Genomic DNA, 27,018 nt, shown 5'->3' with positions numbered 1-27,018 from the left:
TTTCTCCTGTTATCCCTTCCCTCCCTCACCTCCCTCACTCCCCCTGCCCAAGTTGTAAAGTTCATTTCCAACATAGTGGATATCATTGTTTCAATGGGTCGTCTTATGTCCTTTCAGCATTTTGTTATTCCCTTTTCCCTCTCCAAATTAGATAAGTGTATATACAAAATACAAGGTACCAAAATCAAATACAGTGAGAACAGAAGATATACCATAGGGGGAACAAACATACAAAAGAAACAAAAAAAAATCACATAGTACATTAAAAACAACAACAACAACAAATCCTCTTGTGTCCATATCTTGGGGTTCATTTTGCTTAGCATCATCTTATATGGTCATAAATACATTGCTTTTGAGCTTTTCTGCTCATCTGATAAGATTATCCTAGATGTATACTAGTTATTGCAAATAAGAGAAACCATGGGACCTGTATTTCTTTGGCTCTGGCTTACTTCACTTAATAGGATTTTTTTCCAAGTCTTTCCATTTCCTAGCTAATGGGGAGGTATCATTCTTTCTGCTAGAAGCATAGAATTCCATTTTATATATCACATTGTCTTGATCCATTTGTCTACTGAGGGGCATCTGGGTTGGTCCCATATCTTAGCTATGGTGAATAATGCTGTGATAGACATAGTTGTGTTGGTAGCTTTAGTACAGCCTTGTTTGTGACCATGTGGGATTGCTGGGTCATAGGGAAGCTCTGAGTAGAGGAGGAAACTCCATTCTGCTTTCCAGAGTGGATGAACAAGTTTACACTCCCAGGAACAGTGCAGTAGGGTTCCTTTTGGCTACAACCCCTCCAGCATCTGTTGTTATTAGATTTCTTGATTGTAGCCATTCTAACTGAGGTGAGGTGGCATGTCAATGTTGTTTTGATTTGCATTTCTTTTATGGCCAGAGAAGTTGAACATTTCTTCATGTGTCTATTGGCCATTCTTATTTCCTCTTCAGAGAAGTCTCTCTTTAAGTCTTTAGCCCACTTTTTAAGGAGGCAATTGTTTCTTTGAGGGTTTGTTTTGGGGGGGATTTAATTTTTTGAGACACTCAGGTTCTTACCTCGACTGACTGTCATCTGCCTCCCTCATGCAAAGAGTCTTGGGTTGTTTGTGTTTGGTAGCTCTGAATGTTGTTAAAGTTTGTTCTTAAGGCAGAATACCCTACCAGCGTTTGCGATTTGACTGATTTTTCAGTCATGAATTGTTTCAACAACTGTCTTGGTTGTAGTTTCTGGTAGGAACAGAGCATCTCATTGTTCTTACAGACAAGCTATATAATTATCTCTACCTGTGGATTTTGTCTAGAAAAATTATACTCATCTTTTCCATCTTTAGACATTTTGTTTTGGGGTAAGATAAAATAGGGCCTTCCATGATGTTTCCAGATTAGATTAGGTTTTTCGGATTATACTTTCTGTTTTTCAGAGTACTTTATATATGTGTCATTATCTACATAATTATTAATATTTCTTTTAAAATTTGCCTTTCTCTGCAGGGCACTGATGGCTCATGTCTGTAATCCTAGATACTCATCAGGCTAAGATATGAGATCACAACTCAAAGCCAGTCCAGGCAGGAAAGTCCGTGAGACTCTTATCTCCAATTAACCACCAGAAAACTGGAAGTAGAGCTGTGGCTCAAGTGGAGAGCACTAGTCTTGAGTGAAAGAGCTCAAGGCCCTGAGTTTAAGCCCCATAACCAACACCCCCCCCCACACACACACACAAATAACTGTTTTTCTCATTAGATTTCAGTTTCCTCAGTGATTAGGAACAACATCTCTATGCTATGCTAAATGCTTAGAACAGACTACATGGCATATAATAGTATTCAAATACTTAAATATCTGCAGTGTGTGTGTGTGTGTGTGTGTGTGTGTGTGTGTGTGTGTGTGTGTGTGTGTGTGTGTGTGTTCACTCCTGCATGCTCTTGCCCTCACTGACTTATAAGCTAAGTGGTCTGTAGCAACACCTAAGATGAAGAAATTAGAGATATGTCTGTACTATACAGGTAATGTGCTGAAGTCAAAGAATATACACACACCCTAGCTGTAAGTCTGTTTTTTGTTAGACTTATCCTGGAGGTACCCATATGCCTTGTGACAATAAGATCTGACTCAAGTGTAGTCAAAGTATGTTTGATAATGTGTCCTCTTGTAACATATCATCTTCAAATATGCTACTTATTACTTTGCAGCTGCCAAATATATGAGAGACATAAAGAAAACTTATATTCAGATTTTGAAACATCTGTATCTTTTTAACAAGTACCATAAGCACTCTCAATTTCAAATCTATTGTTCATAAAATATTCCAGTATTTCTTCTTACCTAAGACAATTGTTTGAAATAAGGAAACTGATCATTCTTGTTGTTCATATTTGGATTATTTTTGTCCTATGCTAAATATCGCTAGGAATGGGACCTAGACTGTACTTTATTGGTTTTGGTACTCCCTTTCTTTGTATACCTCTCCCACCCAATGAATAGAACTACCAAATATTTTCTTCATTCCTTACAGTTCCCTTTATTTTAGCTAGTGTCAAAATCAGCACCCCACACATATAGTGGGAAATTTTATGTGATTCTAGATATGCTACTCAATATTGATTCCAAGCACTCCATCCCCCAACCCCTCACCGGTTGAACTCTGGGCCTGGACACTGTCTCTGGGCTCCTTTTTCTCAAGGCTAGCACTCTACCACTAGCACTACTTGTGGCTTTTTCTGTGATTAATTGGAGATAAGAATCTCATGGACTTTCCTGCCTAGGCTGGCTTTGAACCACGATCTTCAGAGCTTATTCTCCTGAGCAGCTATGGTTACAGGTGTGAGCCATTGGTGCCCAGCTCTCAACACTTTTAAATGTGAGAGATTTATTGTATTGCATTATGGACATGATTTTCAACTCTATTCTCCATTTTACAAGGTCTCCTTGTTTCTGACACTTGACTGTATATCAGATCAAGTCAGCGAATATAAAAGCAATATGTATATACTAAAATGCAGTCACTGGTGAACGTTCCATTGTCTTGTCAAAGGAATGCTTATTACCTAAGCAATAAAACATCTTTAAAAAAGTCATAATACTGGGGTCCCAGTATTAGAGGAAAAGTTGATGTCTTTTTTGGTCCTTAGATCCTCTAAAAAAATGCAGTAGTGAATTCTGTCAGATCTGGAATAAAACTTCATGAAATTTGGAAAGTACTTAATCTAAAAATCTTTTAAAATATACATCTGCTTGTGAATTAATGATTTTCTATATTTGCATATGCTATGTAAAAGGAGACAAATGTTATACTATGTGTATATTTATCATGTTTGCTAGCTCATCAAACCTTCTATATGAATCATTTACCCAAGGACTCTTTTTTTAATTTATTTTTTATTGTGAAATACCATACAGAGGGGTTACAATTACATGGGCAAGATAATGAGTACATTTCTTATCAAGCATTGTTGCCTCCTCCTTTGTTTCCCCTTCCCATCCCTTCCCATCCCTCTTCCCCCTCTCCCCCCGCAAAGTTGTAAAGTTCGTTTTTCGATGTAACGACTTGTACGTCTCATTGTTGCAATGGGTCCACCTGTATCCCTATTTAAACGATTTGTTTTTTCCCGTCCCCTCCACAAATTATACTGACATCAAATACAGTGAAAGCAGGAGTTATACCGTGGGCGAGGGACATACAAAGCAACAAAGAAATCATCTTATAAATATGTTACAAACAATCACATGAAAGGAAAACCATTTGAATCCTTATCTTGGGGTTCATTTCACCTAACATCAACTTATCTACCTTTTCTGCTTGTCTCAGACATATACTGGTTATTGCAAATAAGGGAAACCATGGAACCTGTTTCTTTGGAACCCAAAGACTCTTAAAAAAGCAAATTAATTTTTGAGTTTTGTTTTTATTGTGTGTGTGTGTGTGTGTGTGTGTGTGTGTGTGTGTGTGTGTGTGTGTGTGTGTGAAATCAAAGACTCCAGTCTTTAACCAACATTCTGTATTGTGTAATTAGTATAGGGTTGTGAATAGCCAACCAATTCCTTTCAGCATGTTAATTTTATTATATGGATCACACCTGACTTAAGCCTTGTGGGGTTTTTTTCCCTCTTTTGTTTAAATAGACACTCCATGAGGGCCAGACCTATTCTATCATGTTTACTTCTGTCTTCATTGTTGAAAACAGTGCTCAGTATCTAATGGATACCCAATAAATATTTGAATTAATGAATGTGTTTATGAGAATATTTACTTTCTTTTTCTTGTAAAGCAGTGCCTAACTCCTTGATGAAAAATTTGCTGAATTCTCAGCATTGTACCTCAACATGACACAGAAATAAAACATCAGTTTCTGCATTGTACAACATAGAAAAGTGGTAGGAGTCGCTTTTTAAAAACAAGAATAATAGAGGTGAAATGTTGTAAGCTACATTGTTGGTTTCATTAACAAAAAGAAAGATCAAAGGTTAGGAGGTCTGTGGATGAATCCCTAGACTAGGAAACAATTGATTGCACATTTTTAAGAGTTTTCTTATTGGAAATGAAAGTTTGAAATATGAGGGAGGGAGGAAGGCCTGGATTAAAAGGATTTATAGCCATCCACACATAAGTAATATTTGAAATTGTGAGCATAGGTGAGCTCAGGTTAGCCTCAGTAGAGAAACAGCCCAGAAGCAGTTATTGCTGCATTTTCTGGGAGGAAAATGACCTTGAATTTGGCATTTAGATCTAAGGCCATTAGAAATCTTAGCACAGGCACTTTTGGTGGAGTCCTGAGGCCAATAGCTAGATAGATAGATAGATACTTTTTGTTTGCAGAAAGCAATAACTTAATTAAACTAATCAAAAGGAAACATTTATTGCTAAGATTACCAGAATCCAAGAACAGAAATTCTATTCCCAGTTCTTTGGAAATCCAGGATGAGGAATACCAGGATACCAGGCTCCAATATATTGTCCCAATATTTTCATCATCTCAAAGGGAAACCTGGATTCCATTGATAAGTTGCCCCCCACCTTCTGCTAGCCCTTACTAACAATACTCATGTTTATTTCTATGGGTTTGCTTTTTCTGTGCTTCACTTTGATAGACTTGTATCAGATGTTTCTTTTCCCTTAGCATGCTGTTTACAAGGTTCATCTCTTCATTCCTTCTCGTATAGCTGAATAATAATAATCCATTGTATGCTTCTCTTTTCTATTAATCATATAATGGACATCAGGGTTGTTTATACCTTCTGGCTATTACAAATAGTATTGTTGTGAATAGCTGTGTTCGTGTTTTATTTAAACTCCTGATTTCAGTTCGAGTGTGTGTGCCTGTGTTTGTTTGTGAGATTGGGATCACATGGAAATTCCTTTTAACCTTTTGAAAAACTGCCAAATTTCAATGAAGTGGCTATACTGTTTTATATTTATGTTCCCAGTATGTAAGGATTCTGATTTTCACAAATCCTTGCCAACTATTTTTCATTGTATTGTTATAGTATTGCCATGTGAAATAGAGTCTAATGTCGCTTTGTATTTTTCTTATAGGTAATGATGTTGAACATCTTCTCATATCTTTGTTGGATGGTCATATTTTAATTTGAAGTTGAGAGACCTGGTCTCATTCTGTAGCCTAGGCTGGCTTTGAACTTGATATGCAGTATAGGCTGACCTCAAATTTTGAATCCTCTTACTTTAGCCTTCTTTTTCAGTGCTGGGACTGTGCACCACCATATCCTGCTTCTTGATGGCCAGTACCATCATATTATACTCTTTTCTTTGGAGAAATAATTTCCAAATCATTTATCCCTGAAAAACTAGTAGGTTATCTTTTGATGTTTTTGTATACTCTGGATACTAGATTCAGATCTCGTGTGTGTGTGTGTGTGTGTGTGTGTGTGTGTGTGTGTGTGTGTGTGTGTGTGTGTGTGTGTGTGTGTGTGTGTGTGTGTGTGTGTGTGTTGGTATGGTGGTTGAACTTGGGCCGCACTCTCTTGCTGGCATTTTATTCAAGGCTGCTGCTCTACCACTTGAGCCACACCTTTACCTCTGGTATATTGCTGGTTAATTGGAGATGATTTTTTTCTGTCCCAACTGGCTTCGAACTGTGATCCTTAATTGTCAGCTTCCAGAATGGCTAGGATTATAGGGATGAGCCATCAGCACCTAACTAGATTCAGATCTTTGACTTGCAAAATTTCCTGCTTAAGTTGTCTTTTTATTTTCCGGACAATATTCTTAGTTGTATGAAGCTTTTGCATCTTAATGGAGTGTAGTTTATGTTTCTCTTTTGTCAATCATGTTTTATTGGCATATCTTAGAATACATTGCCAAATCTTAAGATCAAGATGCACTCCTATGTTTCCTGTAAGAACTTTTTTCTTTAGCTTTAATATTAGGTTTCTAACTATTCAGAGTTAATCTTTATATATAGGTGCCAAAATCATTGGTTTGCATATGAATGTAGTTTCAGGACCATTTACTGCAGAGACAATTCCTTCCCTCATTGAGTAGTATTGGCACCACTTCAAAAATCAATTTACTTTAAACATACAACTTTATTTCTAGACTCTCAATTCTGTTCTACTGCTGTATGTCTGTCTTTCTATGTGCCAATTTCACATTGTTTAGATTACTGTACTTCTGTAATAAGTTTTGAAATTGGTACATATAAATTCTTCAACTTTTTCATTACCAAGTTTGTATTAGCTATTTGAGGGCCCTGAAATTCCATAATAATTAAATTATTAATTTTCTACTTCTGACAAAAAAATGATGGAAATTTGATAGCGATTATATTGAATCTTTAGATTCCTTTGAGTATTGTTGTTACCTTAATAATATTAAGTATTCCAGTCTGTGACCATGAGATATCTTTCCATTTACTTCAGTTCTTTAATTTCTCTAAATAATATTTTATACTCTTCAAATACTCTTTCATTTTGCCTTAATTTATTCTCTGATATTTAAATTTTTAGTGCTTATTACTTCTAATTTCTTTTTTTTTTCTTCTATTTTTTTTATTGTGAAAATACCGTACAAAGAGGTTACAATTACATGGGCAAGATAATGAGTACATTTTCTATCAAGCATTGTTGCCTCCTCCTTTGTTTCCCCTTCCCATCCCATTTCCCCCTGCCCCCTCCAACCCTCCCCCGCCCAAAGTTGTAAAGTTCGTTTTTCGACATAACATCTTATACATCTCATGGTTGCAATGGGCCTACCTGTATCCCTATTTAAACAATTTGTTTTTTCCCTTCTCCTTAGTAGATGAATGGATCAAGAAAATGTGGTATATATACACAATGGAATTCTATGCCTCCATCAGAAAGAATGACATTGCCCCATTTGTTAGGAAATGGGAAGACTTGGAAAAAATTATATTAAGTGAAGTAAGCCAGGCCCAAAGAAACATAGGTCTCATGGTTTCCCTTATTTGCAATTACTAGTATATGTCTAAGACAAGCAGAAACAGTCAGGTAAGTTGATGTTAGGTGAAATGAACCCCAAGATAAGGATTCAGATGTTTTTTCTTTCTTGCAATTGTTTCTAATTTCTTTTCTTAATTTGCTTTTCATGTTATTTATTGATGGAGTGTAGAAATAAGCTAATTTTTTTCATTTTAACCTTATGCACTGAAACTTTCTTTTTTAGATGTATTAATGGTTTTTTTTAAGATTTTGTTGGTTTTTCAATGTATGGAATCATGTCATCTGTAAACATAGTGTACTTCTACCTTTTCAATCTGAGTACCTTTTTTTATTTTCTGATGGTTATGGCTAGAACATTCTGTACAAAGTGCTGTCAATGAACATTCTGTCTTATTTCTGATACAGAGGAAAAGCTTTCATTGTTGATTTAATCTTTTTAGTTATCTTAGGACTGTTCGTATTTTCATTTATTCCTGATTCAATTTTGGTGAGTTATGTGGGAATTTTCTATTTAATCCAGATTATCTAACATATTATTATCTAATAATTAATCTAAATTATCTAACAGTTTTTCATAGTGTACTCGTAACAATTTTCATTACTATAAGACCAGTGCAAATATCTCCATTTGAATTTCTAATTTCATCTACGTCTTCTCTCTGCTCTTTTTTGTAAGTTACAAATGTGTCAATTTTTAGTCTTTTCTGTCATCCAAATTTAGGGTTTGTTTCATTATTTTTCTGTTCCATTTTGACTTACCTCAACTAAAATTTTTGTTATTTCTTTTCCTCTACTAATTCTAGGTGCATTTGCCCTTTTCTTAATTTCTTGAGGTATAGTTAGTTGACTGGTTTCAGTTCTTATACTTTTTTAAAATTAGGCTTTTAATTTCAATAAATCATGAGAACTGCTTTTGGTGCATTTCATCGGTTTTGATATTTTGTATTTTAATTTATTTCAAAATGTTTCTAATTTTTGTGTGATTTCTTCTTTCATTTACTAGTTAAGTGAATGATTTTGGCTACCCATATATTTGTGATAGCTCTAGTTTTCCTGGAAATCTGTTACCAATTTTTAGTTTCATTCTATTCTTGTTAATCAAAATTCTTTAATTGATTTTTTTAGACTTTTACATTTGTTGTAACTTATGTTGTGTTTTCATATGCGATGAGTTCTGGAGAATGTTTCATATGCCCTTGACTTGTATTCTGGTGGTTTTTAATGGAGTATTTTTTTCATGTTTGCTAGATTTCTGTTTTATATTGTTATACAGTTCTTCTCTGTCTTTATTAGTCTTCTATTTAGATACTGTGTCAATTATTGACAGAAAAACTTTGAAGTCTATTACTATTATTGTTGGGTTATCCCTTTCTTTATCAGTGTTTGCTTCATGTATTTTGGGGCTATGTAGTTTCATTCATATATGTTATAATTGCTAATCTTCTTGGTGAATGCAGTTGTAACTGTTGTCAGTTTTATAATTATTGCTTCATAATACTTACTTTTAAAATCATGTAGGAAATGAAAAGGGAGTTACAAAACAAAGACTTTAATATTTAATTTATGTAACTTACCAGAGGTATTCTTTTTGTGTCTTCATATTATTGTCTATATGTTGTACAGAATTCCTTTATTTTGAACCTGAAGCTATCATTTTTTTGTAGAACATGTCTACAAGTACCTAATTCTCTCCACTTTGTTTTTCTGGGAATCTTAATTTCTTCCTAATTTTGAAAGATTATTTCTCTGGTTTTAACATTTGGAGTGCTTCTTTTTTTCCTTTTAATACTTTAATGTTATCCCAGTTCAAGATAAGGAGCTTTTTTCTTATATACCAGTTCAATAAGAAGGCCTTCCATATATGACAGATCACTTCCCTTTGTCACTTTTAATATCCTTTGAAAATTTGATTACAATATGTATTAGTATGGACCTCTGTACATTTATCTTCTTTCTTTCTTTTTTTCTTTTGGTGGGGGGGGGGGGGTTGTCAGTCGTGGGGTTTGAACTCTGGGTCTGGGCACTGTCCCTCAGCTCTTCAGCTCAAGGAGCACGCTCTACCACTTGAGTCACAGCGCCACTTCTGGTTTTCTGGTGGTTATTTGTAGATAAGAGTTTCACGGACTTCCTGCCTTGGCTGGCTTTGAATCACCATCCTGAGTAGCTAGAATTACAGGTGTGAGCAACTGTAACCCGGCTTAATCTTTTGTTTTCTTGAATGTCTTAACTATAGATTTATATCTTTTTTATGAAAATCAAATTTAGTATGTTATTGCTTTTATCCAGATATTTCTTTGCCTTTTTTCTATCCTTCTGGATTTTCCATTTTGCATAAATTAGTATGCTTAATGGCACCCTTTTGTTCTGTTCATTTTTACCTCTTCTTTTATTTCTTTCTGATCCTTTGACTGAATAACTTCAATTAACTTGTCTTTATGTATAATGATTATTTCCTTCTTAAGTCTAATATAGAAACTTTCTAGTATCTTGCTTATTCAATTTTAACTTTGTCATCTCCCCCTCTCTAAGAAGATAAAATTAAAATAGTGGTACTATGTTGTAGAGACAAAGAGAGAAGAACAAGGGGAGCAGGAACTGGCTCTTGCAAATGGATTTGCAATTCAGAGCATAAAATTAAAGGACTAAACACATTTACAGATATGATACCAAATCTTTGAAAGGACAAGGAATAGTTGGCATTTTTGTTTTCATACTTCTATGAAGGCATTTTATTATTAATTTTTTTCCATCTTATTACAGGTCCTGAGGCTGTACCTCCTTCCCTTCTCAAAGTAGTGATGAAACCCATAGCAACTGTTGGAGAAAACTACCAGTTTCCTCCTGCAAACTGGGCTGCACTTCTCTCTCCACTTATGAGGCTAAACTTTGGTAAATATTAAGTGATTTTAGGTCTTTAGATTTCACTTTTAGGATTTAATCTGAGTAGAAAAACAGATTCTGTGTCGTAATTGGTAGTGACTGGTAGAACTAATCACCACACACCTACTGGCTCAAAATAAACCTAATTTATTACCACACGGTTCCAAAGTCCAAAAGTCCAACATGGCTCTAGCCAAAAATCATGGTAGTAGATGAATTTCTTTCTGGAGTCTCTGGTAGAGATACCATTTCTCTTTTCCAACATCTTTGTAATGTGACTCCCTTTCTCCATCTCCAAAATAAGCAATGGAAGTCCTAGGCCTTGACACATAAATCCATGTTTCATAACTTCTGTTCCCATTTGGCCTACTTCGATAATTCACAGTAATCTAAAAAACTCAAGATCCTTTACCTTAATCCCTGATTGCAAAGATCTTCTGCCATGCGATATACTATATGTAGAAGGGCCAGGAGTTGGAATGTGGATATGATTGGGAGCCTTTCTTCTTCCTACCAGAGTTTGTGGTGAGAGACAGAGAGAGTGCACATCTTTACACTTCTGCTTCATCCACAGCAACCTGTTACTCAGAGTGGAACTACCTCCACACAAATATAATTTCATATTTTGACTCCTGTTTCAAGGAGGGACAGTATCCATCCAATTACTTGAAGTCTTCTACTGTCTTAGCCATATCTGTCAACTATTTTTCATTTTGGAAACCCACGGCTTCTTACCATGGGAAAACTTAAGAAACTAAGTGACCAGGATCACTCCAGGCATGGACAAGAATGTTACCTGATCATGCACTAGAGTTTCAAGTAACTCTTTAATCTATATAAGTTAATTTATTTCAGACATTTCATTTTAGTGATGAAAAGATGATTAATAACTTGGAAACTTTAAGTGTGAATATGAACTAGCCTTAAGATTTTAAAAAAAAATTGCCCTTTGTTGTTCATACGTTTTCTCTCTTTGTATCCTCCTTTCCTCTTCTCTCTCCTTTCCTCCCTCCTTTTTGCCTTCTATCTTTTCTTCTCCTTCTTTCTCCTTATCACCTCCATACCCCCTGTCTTAATTAAGCTCAGCCCTATCCATAGGTAATCATGGTCTGCAAAAAACATTAAAATATAAAAGATATGGTTTAAGAAACTTATTTTTTGAGAGCCTAAAGTAAAAGAGCTCTGAAAATGTCCAAAAAAAAATTGTATCTCTGGGTTGATCATAGCTGTTTCATCACTGATATTATAGTACCTCCTTACATATAATATATAAAATAATTTAATAATTTATATATAAATTATGAGATAATTAAGATGATTTTGACTATATACAACTTTTTGGTAAAATGTTTTTATTTGAACCTAATCCTGTGTAAGATACCATGTCACCATCCTGGATTTCCAGAGATTTCATTTGTAAAATATGCTCTTCGGTTCTCTTGCCTTTGTATGCTGAACTGCAAATAGCCATGTTTGAGATAAATCCTTTGGGAGGGGAGAGAGAGAAGGTCTGGTTGGGAAAATAAGCCCCCCCACACAAGGGATTCAGACTGCTGTAAAGAGCTAATCATTAAATAAGATGGCTATACCTGTAATGCATTCCAGAATCACATAGATGTGTCTTACTGCTGAACATAAGGTAGGCAAGAGGGAAAAAAAAGGGACTAAGAGTGTTAGCTAGAAATTTTCAGTGTTTATAGTGTTTGAGTGTTCAGATTGCTTCAGAGAGTATAAGAGAAATAAGACTAGCTAATTCAGGGTCATTGCTATTCCCAAGACTTGGGACAGTAGTACCAGTGGACACAGATTTTGCCCCATCACTCACAGAACTTCTGAAATACTTTTTTTTTCCTGAAATACCATTTGAGTTACTAATGTTCTAATGAAAGCTGCAAAAAATTGCCCAAGCAAATGCTTTGCTTTGGACCTTAATGTTTTAAAATGAACCAGAGAAGCAACTTCATTACAGAAATTTCTTTCCTTTTTTCTCTTTCAGGAGAAGAGATACAGCAACTGTGCCTTGAAATTATGGTGACTCAAGCACAATCATCACAGAACGCAGCTGCACTGCTAGGCCTGTGGATGATACCACCACTTATCCACAGTCTGAGTGTATGTAGTAATTAAGATAGTTGAGCAGCAAGAGGAACAAAGCTATTTGGGGAGAGATTAGCATCCATTTGGGTGTGTGTTCTCCAAATCAAGAGTGGACAAATGGACATTTACAGAAATTGAGAGTAGCTGGCCAACAGATTGGAAAAATGATATGACTTAGAACCCCTCTATTGCCGTTACCAATCATGCTTTAACTACATTTATTAAAAGAAGGGTAATTGATGATCAGAGATACTAAAGTTCCTTCTCAAGCTCATATAACTAAAGTTACTTCAACCCAGGTTTGTTTGATGAGATGATATACATAGACATTTCAGTGAGTATTAAGAGACAGGCAAGACTCATCTATAAGTTATATCATCCCTCTTCCCCTCCTCCTCCACCCCCTACCCTTCCCAAAGGAAGCAACAATTAAGCTGAACTTGAAAGCTTGATAGGATTTGGATAGGCATCAATTCAGAGCCCCTTGGGGAAAGTAGGTGGAAGGGCATGGGTGGAGGAACTGGAATGTCATCTCTCCTAGATGTTCCTCTTGCAATGAGGAAGAAGTAATAGTATTTGTGATAAGAGTATAAGGATTAGCACCTTCCAGGCATTCAAAAGTAGATTGGAAGATCTATCACTTTAAAGAGGAAATTAACACAATACATACTTTTGACATTTCAAGCTAAGATAGAAAAAAGAATCCATTCTAGGATTTCTTAGAGGTTAATCCATTTATTATAAGTAAATTTTCTTTGTCATTGAATTCCCCATGTAATCTAGCTTTAAATTTTGAAATTCATGCAAAACCCTTTACATTTTCAAACTCTTGGCTTTAGTTCCTATTCATCATTCAGCCTTTTCTACTGCTCCTAATGCTCTCTAAGTGAAAATGTATGCTATTGAGGTTTGTGCCCTCTCTGTGTACTTTTTTTTTATTACCTTACCTGTCTGTTCCAAATAACTTCTTTAGGATGCCACTTACTGAACATTTACTCTATATCTGGTACCTGTCAGCACTTGGTGGATACTTAGAGAGATCACATTTAATCTCTACAATTATGCCAGGTCTTGTTTTAAAATACTTTGAGTTATAATTTATATACCCTAAAAATGGTCATTTTAAGTGTAAACTTCTACCTTTACTACCTTTGTTAAGTTTCTAGTTGATTTCAAGAATATCACTTAACACAAGGTCACATAGGCCTATTTTTAATCAGTTTCTCTGTTCACAAATTTAGATCCAGGCTACCAATCACATCCTGTCTTCTTCTCCTCGTCCTCGTCCTCCTCCTCCTCCTCCTCCTCCTTCTTCTCCCTCTCCCTCTTCTTACTCCCTCCTCCCTCCCTCTCCTCTTCCTCCTCTTCTCTTTTTTGCCAGTCCTGGGGCTTGAACTCAGGGCCTGTGCATAGTCCCTGAGCTTCTTTTGCTTAATGCTAACACTCTACAACTTGAACCACAGCATCACTTCTGGCTTTTTCTGAGTAGTTTACTGGAGATAATAGTCTCATGGACTTGTCTGCCCAGGATGGGTTTGAACCTTGCTCCTCAGATCTTAGCCTCTTGAGTAGCTAGGATTATAGGCATGAGCCACCAGTACCCAGCCAATTATTTTTTTAGAAGAACTTTTATATAAATGTAAACTGCATATAAACATTAGAAATTCTTTAGAATAGAATCATAGTATGAGCTATTTTTGTATGTCTGCCTTCTGAGAAATTTATTTCATACAGTAATAAACAGACAATTAGTAGCCAAACAAAGTTCGCATAGCTAATAAATGGAAGGACACTCTATGATACTAAAGCTCTTTTTGAGTCAGGTATGTTTCTTAACAACCTGTGTAGTTGCCCTCAGAAACATTATTGCATTTTTAGCAACCCTTCCATTTCATTGTTAGAGCTTAGTAACTCTTTTCATTTGAAGTTGCATAGATTCATTTGTATCTTTTTAAATTTACAAATTGTTTTTTAGTTTATATTTTTATTAGTTTATATAAAGTATACAAGGAGGGGATTCATTCTGGCATTTCTATACATGCATACAATGTTTTCCAGTCAATCTCATTCCTCTCGCTCACTTTTCTTCCCCTTTACTCCCTTCTAAAACTATTTCAACAGATTTCCTTGGTCTGTTTTCCCACTGTATGCAACTACTCTTACTATATCAGTTTGCTTTTATCCTCCTTGTTATGCTCAACTGCTTCCCATTTTTAATTTATTTCCTTATAAAATTATTGGAGATGGTATGTTTTTTTAAAAATGAATTCTGAAAAATGCATGCCAACTATATTGATCTTTTTGGAAAGTCACTGATTTAATTGTTGTATGTTACTATCTTTTATTCTACTTCTTTTAGACTTACTGCCCCACTAATCTTACTTCTTTGAGTCTATGTCAAGTAAGAGAACTAATTAAGTAGCTTTTGGCTCTTGCAAACTTGGAGATGCGTTGGTCAGGTCCATATGCCCAACTGTAACAGTTCCTTGGTCAGAGGTCACCCCAGAATGACATTTCTTCATATATTTTACCTTCCTTCCTTCCTTGTATTTTCTTGTAAAAAAATGAATACTGTCAGATGCATCATTTAAGTAATTGATTTCTAGCAGGTGAGCCTTTTATCTCCAGGAACTATTTGCTGGAGAACATGGCTTTTATAAAATTGAATAGCACTTGTCATTTACTTTCAGAAGTAGCATTTTATTCTCTTCTGTGAAAAGACTCAAGGTTTCAGCTGAATAATAGATTGGCAGATACAATATACACAAGAGTTAGTATGAATCACAAGTAATTGCAACAGCCAAACTTCCATGCATCAGTGACCCACTGGGCCATAAGGCTGTGAGAAAATGAGGGAAAAGGAAGTAATCTGACCTTTTTATTTCTGTCTTCCTTCACACTCAGCGATGACTTGAAGTTTTGACAACTGCAAACCCAGATTTACCTGTTTACATCTGACCTCTTCTGTTTTATATCCAGCTGAATATCAAGAAATACCTCCTAGTATCTGTACCTCTGTGGATAAAACACATCTCTGATGAACAGATCCAGGGCTTTGTGGAAAACTTAATGGTAGCAGCCTTTAATTCAGCTTCCCCGCTTTGCAATCCTGAGTTATGCCCAAGTGCCTTACAGGGTCTGAGCCAGGCCATGAAACTGCCCAGCCCAACCCACCACCTCTGGAATCTGCTCTCTGAAGCTTCTGGAAAAATTTTTGACCTTCTGCCAAATAAGATTCTGGTGAGGAACAAAAATATTTACATTCCAAACAATTTATGTTTGGGCCTCTTTAAAGTCATTTTGGCAAAGCTAGAAGGTGTGTGTTTTAGGATGTGGGTGGGAAGGCTAGCAAGAAATAACCACATTCTGCACAAGGAGTGTGTTTGCTTCCAAGATCTAAATTGAGGTTGAATATTTAGAACCAAAGTTATGAGTGAGTTTAAAAATAGGTTAACCAGTGCTGCACCCCCTCCCCCCAAAAAAATGTTGCTAAGCCTTTTACCAGATGCCTGTAGAAGATGAGCAAGCTCAGAAATCTTTATCCTTTATTACTGAGTCCTTCGTCATATTGTCCAATATATTACTTACATCAAATAACTTAATATCCTGTCTCCTCTCTCAGAAGCCCTCTGAATTTGAATTTTACAAAAAGTCCTATAATCTACTTAGAACAGTAGAATTTTTTTTTAATTTATTTTATTTTATTTGTGAACATATTGTACAGAGGGGTTACAATTACATGGGCAGGATAATGCGTACATTTCTTACCAAGCATTGCAGCCTCCTCCTTTGTTTACCCTTCACATCCCTTCCCAGCCTCCCCCCTTCCCCCCCCAGTCCCAGTCCTTCTCCCCCCCAGAACAGTAGAATTTTGATGAGAAAATAAAATAAGAAAGATCTTTAATGATAAAAATTGAGCATATATTTTGGTTTGCTTGAAATTAAAACATGAGTTGCTGTGCTTAGGGATAAACAAGCCTAATAATTTGCTAAAACATTAAGAATCAACTTATTTTCATTTTGGGTTACATTTGACATGCTGGGATTTTTCTTTACCAGAGAAATGATCTTGAGCTCTATATCAGTGTAGCAAAGTGCCTCTCAGAAATGACGGATGATGCTGCCAATCAAGTTGTCCATATCACTAAGGTAATAATGCACCTGTCTTTTCTTTTTATTATTGAGGCAGAAATTACAAATTGAAGAATTGATTCATTATCCTTTTGCCTGAAGCTTGTTTTTATATTTGTTACTGGTTAATTTTAGGAAGTTGTCTTCTTATTTCATTGTTGAATCTAATGGCCAGCCTACTAATGTGATTGATGCTTAGTATATGTTTAAATAGATGAATATATGGATGAGCAATTTTTTTCTTGTTTTCTTTTCCAAGCCAGTACTGGGACTTGAATTCAGGGGCTGGGCACTGTCCCTGAACTCTTTTGCTCAAGGCTGGCACTTGTGGATTTTTGGTGGTTAATTAGAGATGAGTTTTATAGACCTTTCTGCCCAGGCTAACTTTGAATCACAATGCTCATATCTCAGTCTCCTGAGTAACTAGGATTTTCGAGCATGAGCCAATGGTGCTTAGCTAGTAATGGGAATATTCTAACCAAAAGCTTTCTGGTTTATAGAAGTCATAAATAAATAGTTCTGTTCTTACATAGTTTTCTAATACCTGATACTATCCCTTTGGAATGCAGAAGGGTGGTAGATTGAAAAACAAGGACTGTTAGCCCTGACACCAGTAATTAACAAGTACTACCCCTTTCCACATTTAACAAATAAAATACAAAACACTGTTAAATTTACGCCGCAGCTAATTAGTGAATAATTTTCAGCTTAAGTACATCCCAGTCATCGTACTTACTTGAATATAATCTTGCCTATAGCTAATAAAATGAACCCCTCCCCACTATTAGCTGGTGGACATGTCATTGTTTATTTCACTATATGTCAGGTTTGCCTATTCAGTTAGCTCCTTGAATTTCTGCATCCTACAGCAGTGGTTCTCAAAGTGTGGTCTCTGGGTCAATAGAATCAGTGCTCCTACTAACTGATTAGGAGAATTTTCAAGTCTCACTCAACACTAGGGTGTCCAATAGTCTAAGTATCCCCAGAAAAATTCTAGTATATTGTCAGATTGAGAGTCACTGTTGCAGAATACTTAAAATAGCTGCACTTTGGAAATTAGCTTGTTCTAAAAAAAAGCAGTAAAGGAAAGTAGTAAGAGAATGAACTCTGGTACCACACTGGCCTCTAGAACTTATTAATGGTGTGAACTTCATTAAGTTTCTTAATTTCTTTCTCCCTTAGTTTCTCCTCCAATAAAATGAAGATAATAGCGTCTACCTCTTAGGAATGTTTTGAGAGTTAAATGACTTGTTCTATAGTAAGTACTTGGAATAGTGCCTGGCCCAGGGCAACGACTCACTAATTATTTATTATGGTAATTAGTGCATTCAAATAAGTAACTATATTTTATTAATACACCATGTAATGTAATGTAATGAAATAAAGTATATAATTTACTTCTTGGTATCAAGAGCAAAAGGTCACAGTGCTACTCACCCAGGTTATTAAAAAATTGTCACTAGCACATGCTAAACAGTATTCTGATGTCATCAAAAGTGTTAGCCTCCTTTATTAAGTTAGTCAAAGCTTTTATTTGTTTTGGGCAGGAATATAAGTAAGAGTTTAGTGGTAGCAAAAAGCACAGACCCTAGGTTCCAGTTCTTACAACATTACTTCTCATGTGTGCCAGAAAGTTATTTAGACTCTGTTCTTCAATTTCTTCACCTGTAAAAGGATAATAATAATGAATGGTTGCAGAGGGTTGGCGTATGAATTCTTTTTTTTTTTTTTTTGCTGGTCATGGGGCCTAAACTCTGGGGGCCTGGGTCCGGCCCTCAGCTCTTCAGCTCAAGGCTAGCACTCTACCACTTGAGTCACAACACCACTTTCGGCATTGTCTGTTTATGTGGTGCTGAGGAATCAAACCCAGGGCTTCATGCATGCAAGGCAAGCACTCTACTACTAAGCCACCTTCCCAGCCCCAGGTGTATGAATTCATAACATAGAAATTCACAAATGCATTGGTTTAAAAAAAAAATCTTAGTTCCTTTGAAACTATTGAGAACCTCAAAGAACTCTGACTTAATATGGATTAAATCCACTGATATTCACATTAACGGGAGTTAAAATTAGAAAAAATGCTAAAATATATTTTTTAACACATACACAAAATAGTGAGAAAAGTGGCATTATTAACATTTTTGTAAATCTATTTAAATCTGGGTTAGAAAACAGCTGAATTTTTATGGGAGTTTTCATTCAATGTAGTGTGAAATTGTTTTTATAAAGCATGTAAAGAAATTTCAACCTCACCAATAAGTAGGTGGAAAGAGGAAGAATGTGTTCATAGTCTTTTTCATTAATTACGGGTATTCTGCACCAAAACTCAACAACTGGTAGTTTCTTAAAGGTATTGTATAATCCAACCATTTCAGTGAAATGCATATAATTTTATTATAACCCCTTAGTTGGTCTTGGGCTTCAGGTCTTGTACTCATGATTTTCTAATGTCATACATTGGTTATTGGAAAAGGTTGGATCACTGAATTTTGAAGTAGAGACATTTCATTTTACAGTATCAAAGCATCATAATTTTATTACTCCCCAGAAAAGCATTCTGCATATTGAAAAATTTTCAATCAAAAAATTCTAAAATTCTAATTTTTCACTATAAAGCTCATTTTTTATCATTGGGAACAAATACTGTCAGGCATTTTCCTTGAACTGGCTTGGCTCATTTCCTTCATATTTTAATAAAGCAGTCTGTTAAATAGCCAGTTTAAAAAAAAAATCACAATTTGTCTATTGTTCTTTCAAGTAAGAAGGGTAGCTAATTAGCTCCCAACAATGATAAGTGTTTCTTCTTGAGACAGCCAAAATCCCTACATGTATTTCCCAGTTTGGAACAGGATATAAAAAAGTTATACACTCAAGGGCCAAGGTTTAATGACACTAATAATTTTTTAGTATTTACAAGGCAATTTTAAACAAACCTGGCATTTTTTAAAAACTTGTAATCACTGGCAATGAATAATACAATGAACACTAGTATACTTTGGTGCAATTATTAAAAAAAAAAGTTTGACCTTGTAGAACTTCTTCAGTAGCCTTGGGATTTCCAGAGGTCTGTGCAATCACATTTTGAAAGCTGCTGAACTGATACATGTTAAGTACTTAGAATGGTGTTTGACCTATGACAAGTACTGTATTAGAATAGTTATCCTCTTATTATTATCTGTGCATATGAACCTGTTAACCTCCAAACTCATTCATGACTTTCTTGAAGAAACAGTAGGTGACATTTGGACCCTCTACTGTGTGTGCATTTTAATATAGCAGACACGCAGATAGATCTCTGCTGCAGGAAAGGAATAGCATTAGCATGTGGAACAATACCATCAGGCTCACCCTTTTTGTTTTGCCCTTACCTGGAGGCTTTGTAGCTACTCCATTTCATAATGGCTGAACAATTTCTTTTTTGCAGAATAATGTGGAAAAGGCTGCCTTCATCAAGCTGTACTTGGTTTCTCAAGGACGATTCCCCTTGATGAGTATAACTGATATGCTCAGTGTCACTGTGCAGCAGCACAACAGAGAAATACTTGCCTGGATGATTCTGCATAGCTTGTACCATGCACGGATTGTGAGCCATGCCAACACAGGTGAGGCTAGCTGGGGTAAACCACAAGGACAGAAAAAGATCTGCCTGCTGGCCCTTTTAACTTGCAGTTGTCTTCTCAGCTAGTTTAAAAGTTAGTTCAGTGCTTTTCTGACTTCTAGCCAGGAACAAAGAATGCCTTAGGCAAAAATGAGCAGCTATAGCTCAAAACATTCACTTCTTGGATATAGAAATAAATCCTGTTGAGGGTTTGTATTTTGTACTTAGCTCTCTAGTCCTTCAAGGATACAAATAAGCACACCAGGTTGCTCTTGTCAGTTTAACTTAGTTTCTCAAACACACAAGGTGTAGTTTGATACTGCCTAAAATACCTCATTCCCAATTAAATGGTTTGTGTGTGTGTGTGTGTGTGTGTGGTTATTTAATAAGCAAACAGAAAAAAATCGAATAGTTATTCTGTAGAAAACCTCTTGAGTAAAAATACTAAAACCTGGCCACACTAATTTTCAAGCCTCAACTTAATCAGTCACAAGGTACAACTTTTAGACCATTTTAGACATTACACTTGAATAGTCACCTGAAAGCACAGTTCCTCTATGGCCCGTTTGATCTTTTTTTACCAGTGCTTATTATTTCTCAACACTGAATCCACATTCTGAGTGGCCCCTGGCTTTATGGGTCAGATGTGGCAGGGAAGTCATTGGGATCCTAGGTAAGTTGTCCTTATGGCTTTGATGAAAAATAGACAAACATCATTGTAGTAATTACTCAGTAAGACTGTATTGGAAAATTCCATTCATCCTCCTCAGCAATTGAGACTATTTCCTTGTATCTGCTTAGTGTCTACATGCTGAAAAGTGAACTTGTCATTTAAAAACATGAATCTTTATTTAGTTTTATTTGAAACAAAAGTGTGCTTGAAAAATCTAGTAGCTATTTCCAATTAAGCATAAAGATATTTATAAGTTAATCACTTGATATTGCCTTTGTCTCTAATATGAAATTCTGAAATAAAATTCTCATTTTCCTCTTAGTTTTTAAAAACCTTCCTAAATAGCTTTCACTTTGCTGAGAATCCTCATTTTTTTCTTTTACAAAGGATAAAAATCAGTATTTATGCGTTCATTTGTTCTCTCAGTGGCTGGTTTACTTTTTTATGACTTTGGGATACGTCTATTCTTACCATTTGGCATAAATTGGGAACACTTAAGTAACAACTAATTACTCAAGCTTCAATATTACTGAATAATTGGCTTGCTGGACTTTTCCTAGTGTGCTTAATATTGAGAAAAATTCTAATAAATATAATTTAGCTCTAGTAAGCAGGAAAATTTGAAGGATAAATTTACCTTTGAAAATAAAGACCAAAATACTGTTTCTAGCTATGAATAGTGTCAACTCTCTCCAAGCATTGACAATTCTTAAGGATTGCAGAAAGAATTTAGATTGTTTAGTAGAATCCTTACCAGGTGTCCTGTGTTAGTTATGACGGTCATTACTGAGCTCTTCTACATTCCAAAGGAAAATCATTGGGTAGTAAGAAATGTCTTCTTTGTTTCAGGAGTGTTGAAGAGAATGGAGTGGCTCTTGGAACTGATGGGTTATATCCGAAATATTGCTTACCAGTCAACATCTATTCACAATGTGGCTCTTGATGAGGTACAATCTACAGGAGTTGCTTGTAGCTTCCTTAATCAACTCACAAAGAGATAAAGGTTACTTTGGCTCACTGTTTTAGTTTACAACCAGTGGACCTCATTTCTTTGGGCCTGGGGTGAAGCAGTACATGGAAGAAGGAACACACTTTAGGGAGCAAAGCTGCTCACTGCATTGCCAGTACACTAAAGAGGGGAAGATGAAGGAGTCAGAGTCCCACAACCCCCTTCAAGAGCACACCCACAAGGACCCAAAGACCTCCCATTAGGTTCTTCTGCCTAAAGGTTCCACTGCCTTTCAATAGTACCACCCTGGAGGCTAAGTCTGTAACACATGGGCTTGTAAAGGATATTCAAGACCCAAACTGTAGCACACTACTTGAAGCTTTTCTTTTTCTCCCTACTTTCTTCCTCTCTTCCTCACTTTCTTTTTTTATTCTTTCTCTTCCTCCCTGCCTCTCTCCCTCTTCCTTCGATCCTTCGTTCCTTCGTTCCTTCGTTCCTTCCTTCCTTCCTTCCTTCCTTCCTTCCTTCCTTCCTTCCTTCCTTCCTTCTTTCCTCCCTTGCTTCCTTCCTTGCTTCCTTCCAGCACTGGGGTTTCAGCTAAAGACATTGTGCTTGCTCACTCAGCTGGCATTCTCTTACTTGAACCACAACTCTGGTCAGTTATCTGCTGGTCATTTTTAATAGGTCTTTAGAACTTTTCTTCCTGGGTTGACTTCAAACCTCAAACCTCTGGATCTCAGTCTCCTGAGGAGCTAGGATTGCAGGCATGAACGATCAGTTTCCAGTTTCTTCCTTTCACATTTGAGAAAAACTGGTAATACTCTCTGGTGTCACAAGGAAACTTCTATTCTTACCCTTCTTAGAAACACCCAGGATTGTACTATGAGAAATATTTTTAATAGATTATTTTTTAAATATGATGTACAGAATCCATAGGGCACTAAAAATGCCTAATGTGAAGGAGATTCCTGAAATGTATGCAAATTATCTGTATATGTGCCAGTACTTCATGCACACATGTATTTGAGGGAAGTGTTCATCACAGTTGCAGTATGAACTATGACCCTTGGAAAGTAAAAACTTCTTGCAGTGGGTGATTTTTAAAAGAAAAAGATAAATACATAAAATGAAAATAGCTCTTTTCCATTCTTTTCTTAATTTAGGTGCTGTGTATTTTTTCATCTTTTTAAAAAAATTTATTGTCAAGGTGATGTACAGAGAGGTTATAGTTATATACGTAAGATTGTGAGTACATTTCTTGTCATACCCCTCCCTCAGCTTTCTCCTACTTTCTCTCCCCTCAGTGTCTCCCCCAAGTTGTAAAGTTCATTTCCAACATATTTTTAATAGAAGAATTTTCTCTGTAGTAATGCTTCAAGAGTGAGTAAAATTTGCATAAACTGGGGTGTTCTTTGCAATTCTGCCTAGTTTTTCAAGAGTATCTTTTTTAGTTTTTTGAAAGTTTAGTTATTAAATTAGAAATTTTATGAGGCTGTGGACCTTTTAGGGTTTTTCTGAGCTATCATAATCTGTCCTCTTCTGACCCCTTAAGTTTTTATTAATTTGCTTTGTATTTTTACAAAAAATTAAAACCCCCAAGAAAATTAAAATTGAAGGAAGAAGTATTTTAGTGAAAGTAATTCAATAATTCGGAGGTACACTTATTTTCAATGTCTAACTCTTTATGAGTTTACATTATTATATGATCTGAATGGACTCTAGATTTTCCAAATATATTGAGACTTCTTGTTCAAAAACAAAATCAGATAATATTTTTAAATATACCTCTTAATATTTTAATTATTTAAAAACACCAAAAACAAAGGAGTGTTTGGATATTTGTGTGATCAGGAATTGTGTTTCTCCTAAAATGTTAGAACAAAAATAAAACTGTTGAACCTTCTGTCTTCACAAAATAGGACTAAAAATCAGCTCTAAAAGGTGTTTTCATTATGTATGGAAATTAAGTTTGCTGTCCAGTTCAGTTTTCTTATGGGGTAGGGACACAGAGAAGGAGAAGTAGGTGAAAGGGAAGATAACTTTGTATTATGATAGGGTTCAGGTATGTGGACATGTTCCTTTGAATTGTTAAAACATATGACCTCTTCTGTCTTTATTGTAGGCTTTGGACTTCTTGTTGTTAATATTTGCTGCAGCAGTGGTGGCTTGGGCAGACCATGATGCTCCACTCCTCCTTGGTCTTACTGCCAGTTGGTTGCCATGGCATCAGGAGAATGGCCCAGCTGGGCCAGCATCAAGCTTCCTTGGCAGGAGTCCAATGCACAGGGTCACTCTGCAGGAGGCTCTCACTCTCCTTCCCAATAGCATGCTGCTGCTGCTGCAGAAAGAGCCATGGAAGGAACAGACCCAGAAGGTGAGCCTGGTAGCCACCTGCTTAGCTGGTGGGCAGGCAGGCTTTTGTCTCTAGAAGTTCCTGCTGTAGGATTGAAGTGATAGTTCAGTAAAACTTGAATCACACCACAGGCTTCCCTATGTAGCCCCAGATCTCAGCAGGATGCAGAGACAGCCCAGGTAACTGCTGATTTTGAACAACAGCAATCACAATAGCAACAACTTGCTTACAGTTGGGGGTTAGGCTGGAAAGAAAAATCTATACTTTCATTCATTTTTTTGGAGGCACATGTACTCTGATCTTCAAGAAGAAGGAGTAGTAAATTTCAGGTGAGAATCTTAAAGTGAGGACAAGAAGGAAGGTACATTCAAGATTCAAGCATGGTAAGTAAGCAGGTAAGCAGGATACAGTTGTGAAGAGCAAGGAAGGGAAGTGATCAGTAATGTCTGAGCTGACTCAGGGGACTCTTCCCAGGGGGAATGTAGGGCTGGAACATCTGTTTTCTTGCAGAGTAGTTAAGGTTGCCCATCGCTTATTCTATGCTACACACTCACTGCAAGTACTGTCATGACCTTGGCCTGAGGGAGATGTCAAATATAGTTTTGCTATCACCCCTTCTCTGAGAAACACCCAAGTTGTAGGATTCACCTTTTGGTTTTAAATACCAACGTCCCTGATCTGTTGGCAGAACATGTGAAAATTCTGTGCTCCCTGTCCTTGACCTATCATTAATATAGTTGGTTGGAAGATTCTTTTTTGAATCTCATTTAATCAAAACTGGATTTTATATGAAGTTAAAAGCTTACAACTAACTTTGTTGCTTATATTTGAAATCTGAACATTAATCTTTTAAAACATTTCTGAGCAGTGAACCCAGAGTTTGTTTATGCATAATTCTCCTAAGTTTCTCAACTAAAATGTTGTTTCCCCTTAGATCAGATAAGCATTCGTAGTACTTTCTTAACTTTCTTACTTTATGTTCTATTTTTAATCAAAATAAATTTACATGTGGTCTCCCATTTTGTTATTTCTGGATCAAGACAGTGTTCACTTTGGACTACAGGGCAGACATCTTGCTTTGATTATATATTCGGATGCTTGGTTTATTTGCTTCTGTTAGAATATTATAAAAACCAAATTGAGAAAAGGAAAGAAATACAAGAGAAAAATTGAATTAAAGCAGGAGTTAGAATTATTTTCTTTTTCTTTCCTTAATCCAGCTTCACATATCTGAAGTTGAAATCTGTAGTGAAAGATTAGTAACATTTAGTCATCAATGACATTATCCTGTATCTAATTTGAAAACAATTTGGGTTGCATCCTGGGAAATCATTCAAACTCATGAATACTATGAGCTTTTATCTCATTTTTAGGATTTATTCACAGTTAACATGCTTGGCTTTACCGACAATATTTTATGCTCTTTCTCTTGCATTTCAACTTCCTTCTTTTCATATTAATTTGGGCACAACTTGTTCTCATTTACAGAAATAGATTTCATTTCAGTAATAAGAGCTTATATCTGATAGGTTTCTGTTTGGTGCCAGCCTAATGCATACAGGGCAAATGCATATAGAAATAGTGGAAATGTACATGATGCAAAGAAAGCACATCACTTTGCAGCCAGGAGTAGCTGGGCTCAACTCCTGACCCTGGGAATAGACTTGGGTAGTTATTAGCAGATCTAGGCTTCTCTGAATGATAGCAGATAATGTTCATGGCCTCCATATCTTATCTTCTTAAACCTCTGTCTAAAACCCATATTTTGTTCTTGGTCCATGTCTCATTTCTACTCCTTCAGCCTAGGCAAGAGTTGCCTACATATTGCACTTTCCCTCAAGTGTGCTGGCCTGGGGGACTGACTGATCTCATGGTGATAATAGCATTCTGTTCACTGACACTGTTCTTTTTCATTCTAGTTCATTGACTGGCTATTCAGCATCATAGAAAGTCCTAAAGAAGCCCTCTCAGCAAAGTCCAAGGATCTTTTGAAAGGTATTACACTCAAGATTATATCCATGTAGATGAAAAGCATCAACTCTTGTCTAGTATACAGAACAGCATATTATGATATTGGTTTATGAAAAATCTCTTCTTTGTGTACCTCAATAATCGGGTGTGATCACTAATGTAGCATTTTGAGCCAGAAACTGGATTCTAAAAATGTTCCAGTACTTGTAAATTTAACTTTTAGATAAATCTAACTTTCAGCTTGTACTTTCATCTGTGTCTTGGGACTTGGGGATTTGGAGCCAGTAGCTGCTGCTGATGACTTGGATTTGCCATACGATATTGCACTGACTATGTCATATCTGTTGGTCTCTTCTGTGATAATTTATCTGGGCTTTCTATTTGCCAAACAAGAATTTGTGAGTTGTGATCCTTCTTCCAACCCCAAAGGAAACCTGTGGATGTTGAAATAGTGTCCCACATGATTCTAATAGAACACAGAACTTCACTAAAAATCTAGACTGTGATCTGATATATTTTTAATTGCTCCATCTCCAGAGACTTGCTGACTCTGTTCATTTGTCTGTGAGAGTTTGAAGTAATTAATAGTCCTGGACCCATAATACCATTGGTTTCTATGATACAAAGTTAATAACTGAAACCAAAGTGTTAAACAGTCCAATGAAGCATGTATTTGATTATATTTTCATGAGCTTACTATTAGAGTCACCATAGTTGTGTAACCTGGTTTATATACATTCCTTCACATTCCTACATTGTACATATATTTGTAGTATATTTCAAAATGATATATAAGATACATATATAATAATGTATATATTACATATAACATATAATTATATATAATAAAATAAGAATATATAATGTATATTATATATAATATATAATTACATATAAGAATAAAATAAGATATATAATAAGAATTACTCAGAATTTGTCATCTT

At 35.8% G+C, this 27,018-nt stretch overlaps 1 protein-coding gene and 1 long non-coding RNA gene across 4 annotated transcripts in view; one reads left to right on the top strand and one right to left on the bottom strand.

The window, feature by feature from the left end:
* Focad (focadhesin) overlaps window positions 1–27,018 on the top strand; it is a 264,104-nt gene that overhangs the window by 236,221 nt on the left and 865 nt on the right. For all 3 annotated transcript variants that reach the window (XM_042692885.1, XM_042692886.1, XM_042692887.1), the window contains 8 exons: window positions 10,183–10,311; window positions 12,299–12,414; window positions 15,379–15,639; window positions 16,459–16,548; window positions 19,955–20,132; window positions 21,651–21,748; window positions 23,873–24,124; window positions 26,023–26,098. In XM_042692885.1, coding sequence (XP_042548819.1) covers window positions 10,183–10,311; window positions 12,299–12,414; window positions 15,379–15,639; window positions 16,459–16,548; window positions 19,955–20,132; window positions 21,651–21,748; window positions 23,873–24,124; window positions 26,023–26,098 — 1,200 coding nt within the window. The remainder of the gene's footprint in view (window positions 1–10,182; window positions 10,312–12,298; window positions 12,415–15,378; window positions 15,640–16,458; window positions 16,549–19,954; window positions 20,133–21,650; window positions 21,749–23,872; window positions 24,125–26,022; window positions 26,099–27,018) is intronic.
* On the bottom strand, window positions 18,175–20,834 carry LOC122118934. Its single transcript, XR_006149479.1, has 3 exons — window positions 20,667–20,834; window positions 19,720–19,828; window positions 18,175–18,195 (listed from the first exon to the last, which is right to left on the bottom strand). It is a non-coding gene; the product is annotated as an uncharacterized LOC122118934 (long non-coding RNA).

The sequence above is a fragment of the Dipodomys spectabilis genome, unplaced genomic scaffold, assembly GCF_019054845.1.
Source record: "Dipodomys spectabilis isolate Male_0828 unplaced genomic scaffold, ASM1905484v1 ptg000158l, whole genome shotgun sequence".
In the NCBI taxonomy this organism is placed as follows: Eukaryota; Metazoa; Chordata; class Mammalia; order Rodentia; family Heteromyidae; genus Dipodomys; species Dipodomys spectabilis.
Note: the sequence above shows the minus strand (reverse complement) of the source record. Positions and strands in the feature narration are given on the sequence as shown.